Consider the following 13,491-nt stretch of genomic DNA (forward strand, 5'->3'; position numbering starts at 1 on the left):
CATTCTTGTTTTGTCGACTGACGGGCAGACAGACATGAATAGCGTTTAACGCCCTTATCGTTAAAAGTGTTAAACTTCATATGAAGTCTGCCGTTCTTAAAGGCCTACTGAAACCCACTACTACCGACCACGCAGTCTGATAGTTTATATATCAATGATGAAATCTTAACATTATAACACATGCCAATACGGCCGGGTTAACTTATAAAGTGACATTTTAAATTTGCCGCTAAACTTCCGGTTCGAAACGCCTCTGAGGATGACGTATGCGCGTGACGTAGACCGGGGAACACGGGTATGCCTTCCACATTGAAGCCAATACGAAAAAGCTCTGTTTTCATTTCATAATTCCACAGTATTCTGGACATCTGTGTTCGTGAATCTGTTTCAATCATGTTCATTGCATTATGGAGAAGGAAGCTGGGCAAGCAAAGAAGAAAGTTGTCGGTGCGAAATGGACGTATTTTTCGAACGTAGTCAGCAACAACAGTACACAGCCGGCGCTTCTTTGTTTACATTCCCGAAAGATGCAGTCAAGATGGAAGAACTCGGATAACAGAGACTCTAACCAGGAGGACTTTTGACTTCGATACACAGACGCCTGTAGAGAACTGGGACAACACAGACTCTTACCAGGATTACTTTGATTTGGATGACAAAGACGCAGACGTGCTACTGTGAGTATGCAGCTTTGGCTTCTAAACATTTGATCGCTTGACCGTATGTGCGCAACTTTTTTTTGCGTATGTACGTAACTTTTTAAAAATATATAAGCTTTATGAACCTTGGGTTAGGTGAACGGTCTTTTGGGCTGAGTGATTGTGTGTGTTGATCAGGTGTTTGAATTGTATTGGCGTGTTCTATGGAGCTAGGAGCTAGCATAGGAGCTAGCATAACACGTACCGTACCGTACGTGCGCGTCACGTACGTAACTTTTTAAAAATATATAAGCTTTATGAACATTGGGTTAGGTGAACGGTCTTTTGGGCTGAGTGATTGTGTGTGTTGATCAGGTGTTTGAATTGTATTGGCGTGTTCTATGGAGCTAGGAGCTAGCATAGGAGCTAGGAGCTAGCATAACACGTACCGTACCGTACGTGCGCGTCACGTACGTAACTTTTTAAAAATATATAAGCTTTATGAACCTTGGGTTAGGTGAACGGTCTTTTGGGCTGAGTGATTGTGTGTGTTGATCAGGTGTTTGAATTGTATTGGCATGTTCTATGGAGCTAGGAGCTAGCAGAGGAGCTAGGAGCTAGCATAACAAACACGCAGGTGTTATTATGCAGGATTAATTTGTGGCATATTAAATATAAGCCTGGTTGTGTTGTGGCTAATAGAGTATATATATGTCTTGTGTTTATTTACTGTTGTAGTCATTCCCAGCTGAATATCAGGTACCGTGAGTATGCAGCCTTGGCTGCTAAACATGTGATAACTTGACCGTATGTGCGCGTCACGTACGTAACTTTTTAAAAATATATAAGCTTTATGAACCTTGGGTTAGGTGAACGGTCTTTTGGGCTGAGTGATTGTGTGTGTTGATCAGGTGTTTGAATTGTATTGGCGTGTTCTATGGAGCTAGGAGCTAGCAGAGGAGCTAGGAGCTAGCATAACAAACACGCAGGTGTTTTTATGCAGGATTAATTTGTGGCATGTTAAATATAAGCCTGGTTGTGTTGTGGCTAATAGAGTATATATATGTCTTGTGTTTATTTACTGTTGTAGTCATTCCCAGCTGAATATCAGGTCACCCCCGGCTCTCACAGCATCTTCCCTATCTGAATAGCTTCAACTCCCCACTAGTCCTTCACTTGCACTTTACTCATCCACAAATCTTTCATCCTCGCTCAAATTAATGGGGAAATTGTCGCTTTCTCGGTCCGAATCTCTCTCACTTCATGCGGCCATCATTGTAAACAATAGGGAACTTTGCGTATATGTTCAACTGACTACGTCACGCTACTTCCGGTAGGGGCAAGCCTTTTTTTTATCAGATACCAAAAGTTGCAATCTTTATCGTCGTTGTTCTATACTAAATCCTTTCAGCAAAAATATGGCAATATCGCGAAATGATCAAGTATGACACATAGAATAGATCTGCTATCCCCGTTTAAATAAAAAAAATTCATTTCAGTAGGCCTTTAAATCCAATGTTTTCCTTTTTTCGAGCTAAAACGACGTTGGATTGATACCTATCTTTCAGAAGGCAAACTTGCCAAGCAATCGCTGCAGTTGAATCTCAGGAATATAAATTGATATATCCTATATCCTATATATATATATATATACATCCTAACACATTTACATAACAAAAAATGCCATACCACGAAACTCCATAACACAAAATGACTTCAAAAAAGGTTGTAACGACAAAAGCTGTATCCCCAAACGCCATTACATACAATGTCATAACACAAAACGCCATAACAAAATATCGTAACACAAAACACTATAACACAAATATCATAATGCGAAACGCCATAACACAAAACGCCATAACACGAAACGCTATAACACAAAATGCTATAACACGAAACACCATAACACGAAACGCCATATGACAAAATTACGTAACATGAAACATGTAAGATATAATGCCGTAACACGAAACGCTGTAACACAAAATACTGTAACTGTAAATGTCGTAACAAGAAAGATCATAATACGAGACACCAAAACACACAATTGTCATACTGTGAAACATTGTACCACAAAAATGTGTAACAAGAAAGGCTGTAGCACCAAACACCATTACATACAATGTCATAACACAAAACGCCATTACACAAAATATCATAACACAAAACGCTATAACACAAAAAGCTATAACACGAAATGCCATAACACAAAATATGGTAACACAAAATGCTATAACACAAACATTATAATGTGAAACGCCATAACACAAAACGCTATAACACGAAAAATCATAACACGAAACACCATAAAACAAAATTATGTAACATGAAACATGTAATATGTAAGATGGAATGCCGTAACACGAAACACTGTATCACGAAATGCTGTAACTGTAAATGTCATAACAAGAAAGGTCATAACACGAAACACCAAGACGGGCAGACATGTCATACTGTGAAACATTGTACCACTAAAATTTGTAACGACAAAGACTGTAGGACCAAACGCCACTACATACAATGTCATAACACAAAACGCCATAACACAAAATATCGTAACACAAAACGCTATAACACAAAAAGCTATAACACGAAACGCCATAAGACAAAAGTACGTAACATGAAACATGTAACATTTAAGATGGAATGCCGTAACACCAAAAGCTGTAACACGAAATACTGTAACTGTAAATGTCGTAACAAGAAAGGCCATAACATGAAACACCAAAACACAAAATGTCATACTGTGAAATATTGTACCACAAACATTTGTAACGAGAAAGGCTGTAGCACCAAACACCACTACATACAATGTCATAACACAAAACGCCCTAAAACAAAATATGGTAACACAAAATGCTATAATACAAACATTATAATGTCAAACGCCATAACACAAAACCCTATAATACGAAAAACCATAACACGAAACACCATAAGACAAAATTACGTAACATGAAACATGTAACATGTAATACGGAATGCCGTAACACGAAATGCTGTAACTGTAAATGTCGTAACAAGAAAAGTCATAACACGAAACACCAAAACACAAAATGTCATACTGTGAAACATTGTACCACTAAAATTTGTAACGACAAAGGCTGTAGCACCAAACGCCACTACATACAAAGTCATAACACAAAACGCCATAACACAAAATATCGTAACACAAAACGCTATAACACAAAAAGCTATTACACGAAATGCCATAACACAAAACGCTATTACATGAAAAACCATAACATGAAACGCAAAATTACATAACATGAAACTTGTAACATGTAATATGGAATGCCGTAACACGAAACACTGTAACACAAAATACTGTAACTGTAAATGTCGTAACAAGAAAGATCATAACTCGAAACACCAAAACACAAAATGTCATACTGTGAAACATTGTACCACTAAAATTTGTAACGCCAAAGGCTGTAGCACCAAACGCCATTACATACAATGTCATAACACAAAACGCCAAAACACAAAATATCGTAACACAAAACGCTATAACACAAAAAGCTATAACACGAAACGCCATAAGACAAAAGTACGTAACATGAAACATGTAACATTTAAGATGGAATGCCGTAACACCAAAAGCTGTAACACGAAATAATGTAACTGTAAATGTCGTAACAACAAAAGCCATAACACGAAACACCAAAACAAAAAATGTCATACTGTGAAACATTGTACCACAAACATTTGTAACGAGAAAGGCTGTAGCACCAAACACCAATACATACAATGTCATAACACAAAACGCCCTAACACAAAATATGGTTACACAAAATGCTATAACACAAACATTATAATGTGAAACGCCATAACACAAAACGCTATTACATGAAAAACTATAACACGAAACACCATAAGACAAAATTACATAACATGAAACATTTAACATGTAAGATGGAATACCGTAACACGAAACACTGTAACACGAAATGCGGTAACTGTAAATGTCGTAACAAGAAAGATCATAACACGAAACACCAAAACACGAAATTGTCATACTGTGAAACATTGTACCACAAAAATGTGTAACAAGAAAGGCTGTAGCACCAAACACCATTACATACAATGCCATAACACAAAACGCCATAAGACAAAATATTGTAACACAAAACGCTATATAACAAAAAGCTATAACACAAAACGCCATAACACAAAACGCTATAACACAAAACGCTATAACACGAAAAACCATAACATGAAACACCATAAGACAAAATTATGTAACATGAAACATGTAACATGTAAGATGGAATGCCGTAACACGAAATGCTGTAACTGTAAATGTCATAACAAGAAAGGTCATAACACAAAACACCAAAACACAAAATGTCATACTGTGAAACATTGTACCACTAAAATTTGTAACGGCAAAGGCTGTAGCACCAAACGCCACTACATACAATGTCATAACACAAAACGCCATAACACAAAATATCGTAACACAAAACGCTATAACACAAAAAGCTATAACACGAAACGCCATAACACAAAACGCTATTACACGAAAAACCATAACACGAAACGCAAAATTACACAACATGAAACATGTAACATTTAAGATGGAAGGCCGTAACACGAAAAGCTGTAACACGAAATACCGTAACTGTAAATGTCATAACAAGAAAGGCCATAACACGAAACACCGAAACACAAAATGTCCTACTGTGAAACATTGTACCACAAAAATTTGTAACGAGAAAGGCTGTAGCACCAAACACCATTACATACAATGTCATAACACAAAACGCCATAACACAAAATATCGTAACACAAAACGCTATAACACAAATATCATAATGCGAAACGCCATAACACGAAACGCTATAACACAAAACACCATAACACGAAACGCCATAAGACAAAATTACGTAACATGAAACATGTAGCATTTAAGATAAGACTGTAACACGAAATACTGTAATTGTAAATGTCGTAACAAGAAAGACCGTAACACGAAACACCAAAACCCAAAATGTCATACTGTGAAACATTGTATCACAAAATGTTGTAACAGGAAACTCTGTAAGACAAAACACGAAGCGTAACACAAAACGCTGTAACACTTTAATGTGGATATTTCATTTTTTTACAAAATGGCCATCTTATGCTCGTAATGTCAGGAGTTAATGACCTTTATCACACTGAATCAGTAGGTAGAAAGACAAATGCAATAGGTAAGACTACAGAAAAATTATCCAGTCAACTCCCTCCAAACTTGAACCAAATAAGTATTCATAAAATCCAAATCAAGGGACTAGTACAGCAAGTTATTTGACAGTTTGAGTCTTCATTGCAGCAAAGACAAAAAAAGAGCAAAACACTTCACAGTCGTCAGCCTTGGTGCCGTAGTGACAAATGTATTATTTTGTAGCTCTACAAACCAAAATAGAAACTTTAAGGTATGGACTAAGCACTTGTATCCCAAGTGCTAAACAACCAGTCCTTGGATCAGTAAGTGACTATGTCTATGTGACTAGGACAGAGTTAAACAACTTGCACTGAGCCTAGTCTATAAAATCCGCTACACCTCCCTGATACCGAAGTACATGTCAAACTACTTCCTTAACGTAAATGACCGCCATAACCACAACACCAGGGGGTGCTCCACTAACCACGTTAAACCCAGATTCCGAACTAACAAAGGTCTTAACTCATTCTCTTTCTATGCCACATCAATGTGGAATGCGCTCCCAACAGGTATAAAAGAAAGGGCATCTCTATCCTCCTTCAAAACCGCTATAAAAGTTCACCTCCAGGCAGCTACAACCCTAAACTAACACCCTCCCCGGATTGCTAATAATCAAATGTAAACAATCAAATGCAGATTCTTTTTCTTATGCCTTCTGATCTCTCTCTCTCTCTCTCTCTCTCTCTATGTCCACTACTTGATGTCCATATCCCCACCCCCACCCCCCACCCCCCCACCCCACCCCCCCTCCACACTCCTGATTGTAAATAATGTAAATAATTCAATGTGATTATCTTGTGTGATGACTGTATTATGATGATAGTATATATGATAGTATATATCTGTATCATGAATCAATTTAAGTGGACCCCAACTTAAACAAGTTGAAAAACTTATTCGGGTGTTACCATTTAGTGGTCAATTGTACGGAATATGTACTTCACTGTGCAACCTACTAATAAAAGTCTCAATCAATCAATGTCACTAAAGTGACCCGGGAATGTGGTCCCCATCCAGAGTCTTGCTCAAGGACACATGGCTATGGGAACATGGGGGAGCTGGAGATTGAATTTGCTGAAGCTGCAGTTTAACCGACGACCTGCTCGGGCTCCCAATCATGAATCATCAGAAATGTCATTTATTGTGTTCCCTTGACTTCCTCCGGTGTTTAATGATTGGGATGAACTTGTGAACCTATTTGGAGTTGTAAATTACTTTAAATCAAGTGTGTCCGAACCTTTTGCAATGAGGACCGCTTATGAAAAAAGGAAGGATGTGGGGGTCACTTTGATGGTCTTCACATTTTATTTCACTAAACTCAATATAATCAATTCTATTTGGTTCAAGATATGTTAAGCTATCTTGAATAAAATTATCTCAGTTGTGTGGTATCAGTGACAAAGGACCTGATATATATATATATATATATATATATAGGACACACCTTCCCATTCAATGCGTGTTCTTTATTTTCATGACTCTTTACATTGTAGATTGTCACTGAAGGCATCAAAACTATGAATGAACACATGTGGAGTTGTGTACTTAACAAAAAAAGGTGAAATAACTGAAAACATATATTTTATATTGTAGTTTTTTCAAAATAGCCACCTTTTGCTCTGATTACTGTTTTGCACACTCTTGGCATTCTCTCCATGAGCTTCATGAGGTAGTCACCTGAAAGGGTTTTCACATCACAGGTGTCAAAGTTTTGATGCTTTTAGTGACAATCTAGAATGTAAATAGTCTTGAAAATAAAGAAAACGCATTGAAATGAGAAGGTGTGTCCAAACTTTTAGCCTCTACTGTGTATTGATGTGTTAACAAACACATTTTATATTAATATCGATTATGTGTCTGTCAGGTTCAAACACTGATGACATCTATTAAACAAGACAAAAGGCAAGGAATCAAACAGAGGCAGAATTCAATTTGGACTCAGATCTGAGGATAGACATGGCCACTGTACTCTCTGTACAGTCCTGCACCACGCTCTGACGAAGAAGGTTTTCGTCTCCTCTTTTATTTAGATGTTCAATGTTTACGCAACAACACACGTCTCAACAGGAATGGGGAGTATGTAAACAGTCATTGTTTTCGGTCACATTGAAGACAAAAGAAGAAGATGCCTCGGGCTTGGGCTCGTCCTGGATTAAGCTTGGGCAGGTTTTCGAGGACAATGGATAACCCCTCCCGTCTCATTCCATCGTCCACAGCGGAATCTTCCAAGCGTTTGGCTTGGTGCAACAAAGACAGCTTCTTGTCTGTTTATTTGAACTCAGAACGGAAAGTTTTTTGATAATTTAAATACAATTTTTCTGACAGTGTCAATCGCAATATATATTAATATTGTTTTATCGGCCCAGCCCGACGCACACTTGCAACTTTCTTTGGCCCCACGTTGTAGTCAATAAAAAAGCAGAGATCGAGTCAAAAAAATTCTGGCATTCTTTGATTGGGCACTCGATTCCACGGAATGCTGGAAAACTAACTAGTTTGGTACGGGCAGTATTTGGCTATAGCAGAGCTGGGCAAATATTTTGACTCGGGGGCCACATTGAGGGGGAAAAAAAGGTGTCTGGGGGGCCAAGGTGTATGTTTGTATAAATTATATGTACACATTTAGCTGTAAAAATCTGCTGTAAAGTATGTGTGTTTGGGTCCCTTTTTTTCAGGAACACTAATACCAAAAGTCACAATGTCCGATGGGGTTCTAAAAACGTTATGACAGACCACCTCAAAAAAACGGAATCGAATGTTATAGTTTTTTACTGAATGGGAGACCCTAAAATGTACATAAAAATAAAGAAAGTGTCATTTACTATGAACAATAAAATACTGAATATTAACAACATATGAACATATCCTCTTTTACTTCTCCGACCAGATCCTGTATAGTTGTGTACCTTTCGCAATCAAGCAAAATATGAATGCAAAGGGTAATAAACGTAAACATTTGCTTCTGCATCTGTTTCTGAAAAAAAACTGCTCTGAAAAAAAAACCCGCCCACTCTGCTTTGTTCCTCGTCTGAGCTGCTGTGACGTAGATTACCGTAATAACTCGTACCACACCCAAAAGCGCAGATTTCGACCATTGAAATACATTCTATAGTTCAAGACTTACGGTCATTTAAAATCAGCACTGCACTTCATGATGGCAGCGACAGTTTTGATATTAAAGGTCTAAAAAAATGATGTAGAACGTCGGATGGAAAATCATACCGGGCCGCATGTGGCTATAGGATAACCGAGACGGTATATGAATACTTTTTTTGTTATAAACTAGATATGTCCGAATAATATCGGGCTGCCGATATTATCGGCCGATTACTGCTTTAAAATGTAATATCGGGAAATTATCGGTATCGGTTTCAAAAAGTAAAATTTATGACTTTTTAAAACGCCGCTGTACGGAGTGGTACACGGACGTAGGGAGAAGTACAGAGCGCCAATAAACCTTAAAGGCACCGCCTTTGGCGTGCCGGCCCAATCACATAATACCTACGGCTTTTCACACACGCAGGTGAATGCAACGCATACTTGGTCAACAGCCATACAGGTCACACTGAGGGTGACCGTATAAACAACTTTAACACTGTTACAAATATGCGCCACACTGTGAACCCACACCAAACAAGAATGAGAAACACATTTCGGGAGAACATCCGCACCGTAACAGGACATAAACACAACAAAACAAATACCCAGAACCCCTTGCAGCACTAACTCTTTCGGGACGCTACAATATACACCCCCCGCTAACCCTCAACCCCGGCACCCCCAACCCCGCCCACCTCAACCTCCTCATGCTCTCTCAGGGAGAGCATGTCCCAAATTCCAAGCTGCTGTTTTGAGGCATGTTAAAAAAAAAGAATGCACTTTGAGACTTTAATAATAAATATGGCAGTGCCATGTTGGCATTTTTTTCCAAAACTTGAGTTGATTTATTTTGGAAAACCTTGTTACATTGTTTAATGCAGGGATGTCCATTTGCGGCCCGCAGGTCATTTTTTAACGGCCCCACGGCCCATTTTAAAATACGATTAACAAAATTAAAAACATAAAAAGTGGTATGAAAGAGCAAACAGGTGAAATGTAACAAGAAAATGTTGCAATGTTTACTCTAAGAACACAAAGCTGCCATGCAGGCTGTTTCTTTCTTTAAAAAAAAATAATGAATGAAAATCAATGTTATTATGAATTATTGACCTATCCAAGGCTCCAATTACGTCACATTAAATATTGCACTTTGAGATATTTTTTTGGGAAAATGTTGCATATTTTGTGTTTGCCATATAAAAAATTGAGCTGTCTTTTTTTTTTTTAAAGAAGGGCCTAAAACGAACAAACAAAAAACATAAACAAAAATACAACTTATAATTGACGGATAGATCTGACGTTGATCTCGAGATTATTGTGTTAAAAGTAAACAGTAAAAAAAAATTATAATTTATTTGTTAACACTTTAATGAGTAGGACCCTTTTGGTTCCCCAATCATTTTTGTGTGATTTGTTTTTAAATGTCATCGCTCAAAAAATAATAATTAATTAAAATCAATGGTGTTATGAGTTGTTGACCTTTTTAAGGCTCCAATTATTATATAATCTCAAATATTCCACTTAAAAATGTTATTGGGTGAAAATATTGCATATTTTGTGTTTTTTCCATAAAAAAACAGGGTTTTCTTTGACAAAAAGACCATACGACTTCCATCCATCCATCCATTTTCTACCGCTTATTCCCTTCGGGGTCGCGGGGGGCGCTGGAGCCTATCTCAGCTACAATCGGGCGGAAGGCGGGGTACACCCTGGACAAGTCGCCACCTCATCGCAGGGCCAACACAGATAGACAGACAACATTCACACTCACATTCACACACTAGTGCCAATTTAGTGTTGCCAATCAACCTATCCCCAGGTGCATGTTTTTGGAGGTGGGAGGAAGCTAGAGTACCCGGAGGGAACCCACGCAGTCACGGGGAGGACATGCAAACTCCACACAGAAAGATCCTGAGGCTTAAAAACATTATATTGACAGACAGACCTAATGTTGATCTATGGATTTAAATATGAATAATAATAAAAAATAATAATACTGAATAATGACACATTTTTAATATTTTTTTGAACAAAACCATTTGGGGGGATCAAGCCTGAGTGGAGGCCTAAATGTATATTTTTTATACATATATTGTATTGGTTTTTATAAAAAAAAATATCAAAATGGCCCCCGCTTGCTTTGATTTTTCAGTGTGCGGCCCTCAGTGGAAAAAGTTTGGACACCCCTGGTTTAATGCATCCAGAGGGGCATCACAACAAAATTAGGCATAATAATGTGTTAATTCCACGACTGTATATATCGATATTGGTTGATATCGGAATCGGTAATGAAGAGTTGGACAATATCGGAATATCGGATATCGGCAAAAAAGCCATTATCGGACATCTCTATTACAAACCGAATCTTACGAAAAACAGGAGTAAAAAAATGGAGGTCTGTCAACTTCACAACTGTTTGGTTTTGGCACAAATGGTGGAAATTGTAGCTTGTTGACACTATCCATGACAACTGCCTCTCAGTATATGTCATGCAGTTTGATGACAGCAACGTGAGAAAAAAAAGAGTTAACAAAAAATGTCTGATGTTTTTCAGATTCTGGGCCTGGTCTTCTCCATGACGATGTTCTGTCAGGCTGTCAAAGTCGAAACCTTCTACGCCTAACCCTTCACTCCTCCCGACGCATACCAGTACTCACAAACAACAAGCACAGTGTTACACCTTTCCTATCGTTTGCTGTGTCCGGTACTAATTTCTGTGATGCATTTTACCCAGCAGTATAACAAACATGTGTTAAACAATGTAATCCTTTTTTAATGTGTTGCTTTTAAATTATTTCATGTTTTTACGTGTTTTCAAGCAGGGGTGCGGGGGGGGCGGGGGGGGGGGGGGGGACGGTTCAGCGAGGAATGTGCACTGGTGAGGTGCGGCAAGTGCATGTCTCCTGCGATGGTGTGTAATAAATGTTTGGATCTACACAACAGTGGGGTGTTCCATTACTCATCATCACACAATGCTTGAGGCTTTCAGCGTGTAATCCAGTTTTTGTGTCAAAAAGGATTCTCCCGACAAAGGAAGATGATGGTGTTGTTGCGGTACGGGGGGAAGAAGACGACACAGAATGCAGGGACATCGATTAGCTTTATTTATTAAGATGCGATGAGGCGTGTAACTAAACCACAATCTATATGTGTGCGACTATGTGTAGTGATTATATGTCGGGAGTTGTTGAAGGGCCGTGTTGAGTGAGAGGCGGAAGTCCAATGAAGGGCAAGACAAGGTCTGTTGGCAGGCGTTAGGTCAAGGGCAGGGACGAGGCTTCAGAGTCCGTGTCCAGGCGGAAGGTCAAGATCCAAGAGGCGGCCAGGGAACCAGAGGAAATAGGGGAAGACGAGACACACATCTCGTGAACGAGGGAGCGGAGGAATGCTGCTGGAAGACGACGAGGGACACCAGACAAATGAACACGGAGGCGGAGAAACACAGAGAGAGAGAGAGTGTGCATAGAGCTAGAGATATTCGGCTTACTGTACAGGAACAGGTCGCTACGTTCTGGCCCGGAACGCAGGTTTGAACTGGCTTAAGAAGCCCAAGGAGCTGATCAGTGGCAGGTGTGTTGAGTGCTGACTGATTGGCGATTGAATGCAGCCGCCTGCTGCAGCCGGAGTGGCGCGCGCAGATGAATGCGCACTGGAGTGTGGGCGGGCCGTGACAAGTGTAAACTTAAAAAAACTCCAAAATAGTCCTCTGTCCAAACTGTCCTCTTTGAAACACAAAGCGGGGAAACACAAAATGTTGTAAAAGGAAATGTCGTAACCACAAAGCACAGTAACACGATACAGCAGACCTGGGCAAATTAAGCTTTTCAATCTGGCCCGCCGGACATTCCCATATAATTTTTTCGATCTTAAAGATAGAAACTGTAGCTGCCGTTATGATGTGCACTGATGTTTTCAAATGACCGTAAGTCTTGAACTATACAAAATATTTAAATGGTTGGAATCAGTGCTTTTGCTTAATATACTAGTTACTATGGTAATCTAATTAGTTACTATGGTGATCTACACTACCGTTCAAAAGTTTGGGGTCACATTGAAATGTCCTTATTTTTTAAGGAAAAGCACTGTACTTTTCAATGAAGATAACTTCAAACTAGTCTTAACTTTAAAGAAATACACTCTATACATTGCTAATGTGGTAAATGACTATTCTAGCTGCAAATGTCTGGTTTTTGGTGCAATATCTACATAGGCGTATAGAGGCCCATTTCCAGCAACTATCACTCCAGTGTTGTAATGGTACAATGTGTTTGCTCATTGGCTCAGAAGTCTAATTGATGATTAGAAAACCCTTGTGCAATCATGTTCACACATCTGAAAACAGTTTAGCTCATTACAGAAGCTACAAAACTGACCTTCCTTTGAGCAGATTGAGTTTCTGGAGCATCACATTTGTGGGGTCAATTAAACGCTCAAAATGGCCAGAAAAAGAGAACATTCATCTGAAACTCGACAGTCTATTCTTGTTCTTAGAAATGAAGGCTATTCTACAAAATTGTTTGGGTGACCCCAAACTTTTGAAGA

At 38.8% G+C, this 13,491-nt stretch overlaps 1 protein-coding gene across 4 annotated transcripts in view; it reads left to right on the plus strand.

The window, feature by feature from the left end:
* The window catches only part of LOC133639360 (tetraspanin-4-like), a 467,820-nt gene extending 456,051 nt beyond the window's left edge, over positions 1-11,769 (plus strand). For all 4 annotated transcript variants that reach the window (XM_062032630.1, XM_062032637.1, XM_062032621.1 and 1 more), the window contains one exon: positions 11,504-11,769. In XM_062032630.1, coding sequence (XP_061888614.1) covers positions 11,504-11,572 — 69 coding nt within the window. In that variant the 3' untranslated portion in view covers positions 11,573-11,769. The remainder of the gene's footprint in view (positions 1-11,503) is intronic.
* The last annotated feature ends 1,722 nt before the right edge of the window (positions 11,770-13,491 follow it).

The sequence above is a fragment of the Entelurus aequoreus genome, linkage group LG02 (assembly GCF_033978785.1).
Source record: "Entelurus aequoreus isolate RoL-2023_Sb linkage group LG02, RoL_Eaeq_v1.1, whole genome shotgun sequence".
In the NCBI taxonomy this organism is placed as follows: Eukaryota; Metazoa; Chordata; class Actinopteri; order Syngnathiformes; family Syngnathidae; genus Entelurus; species Entelurus aequoreus.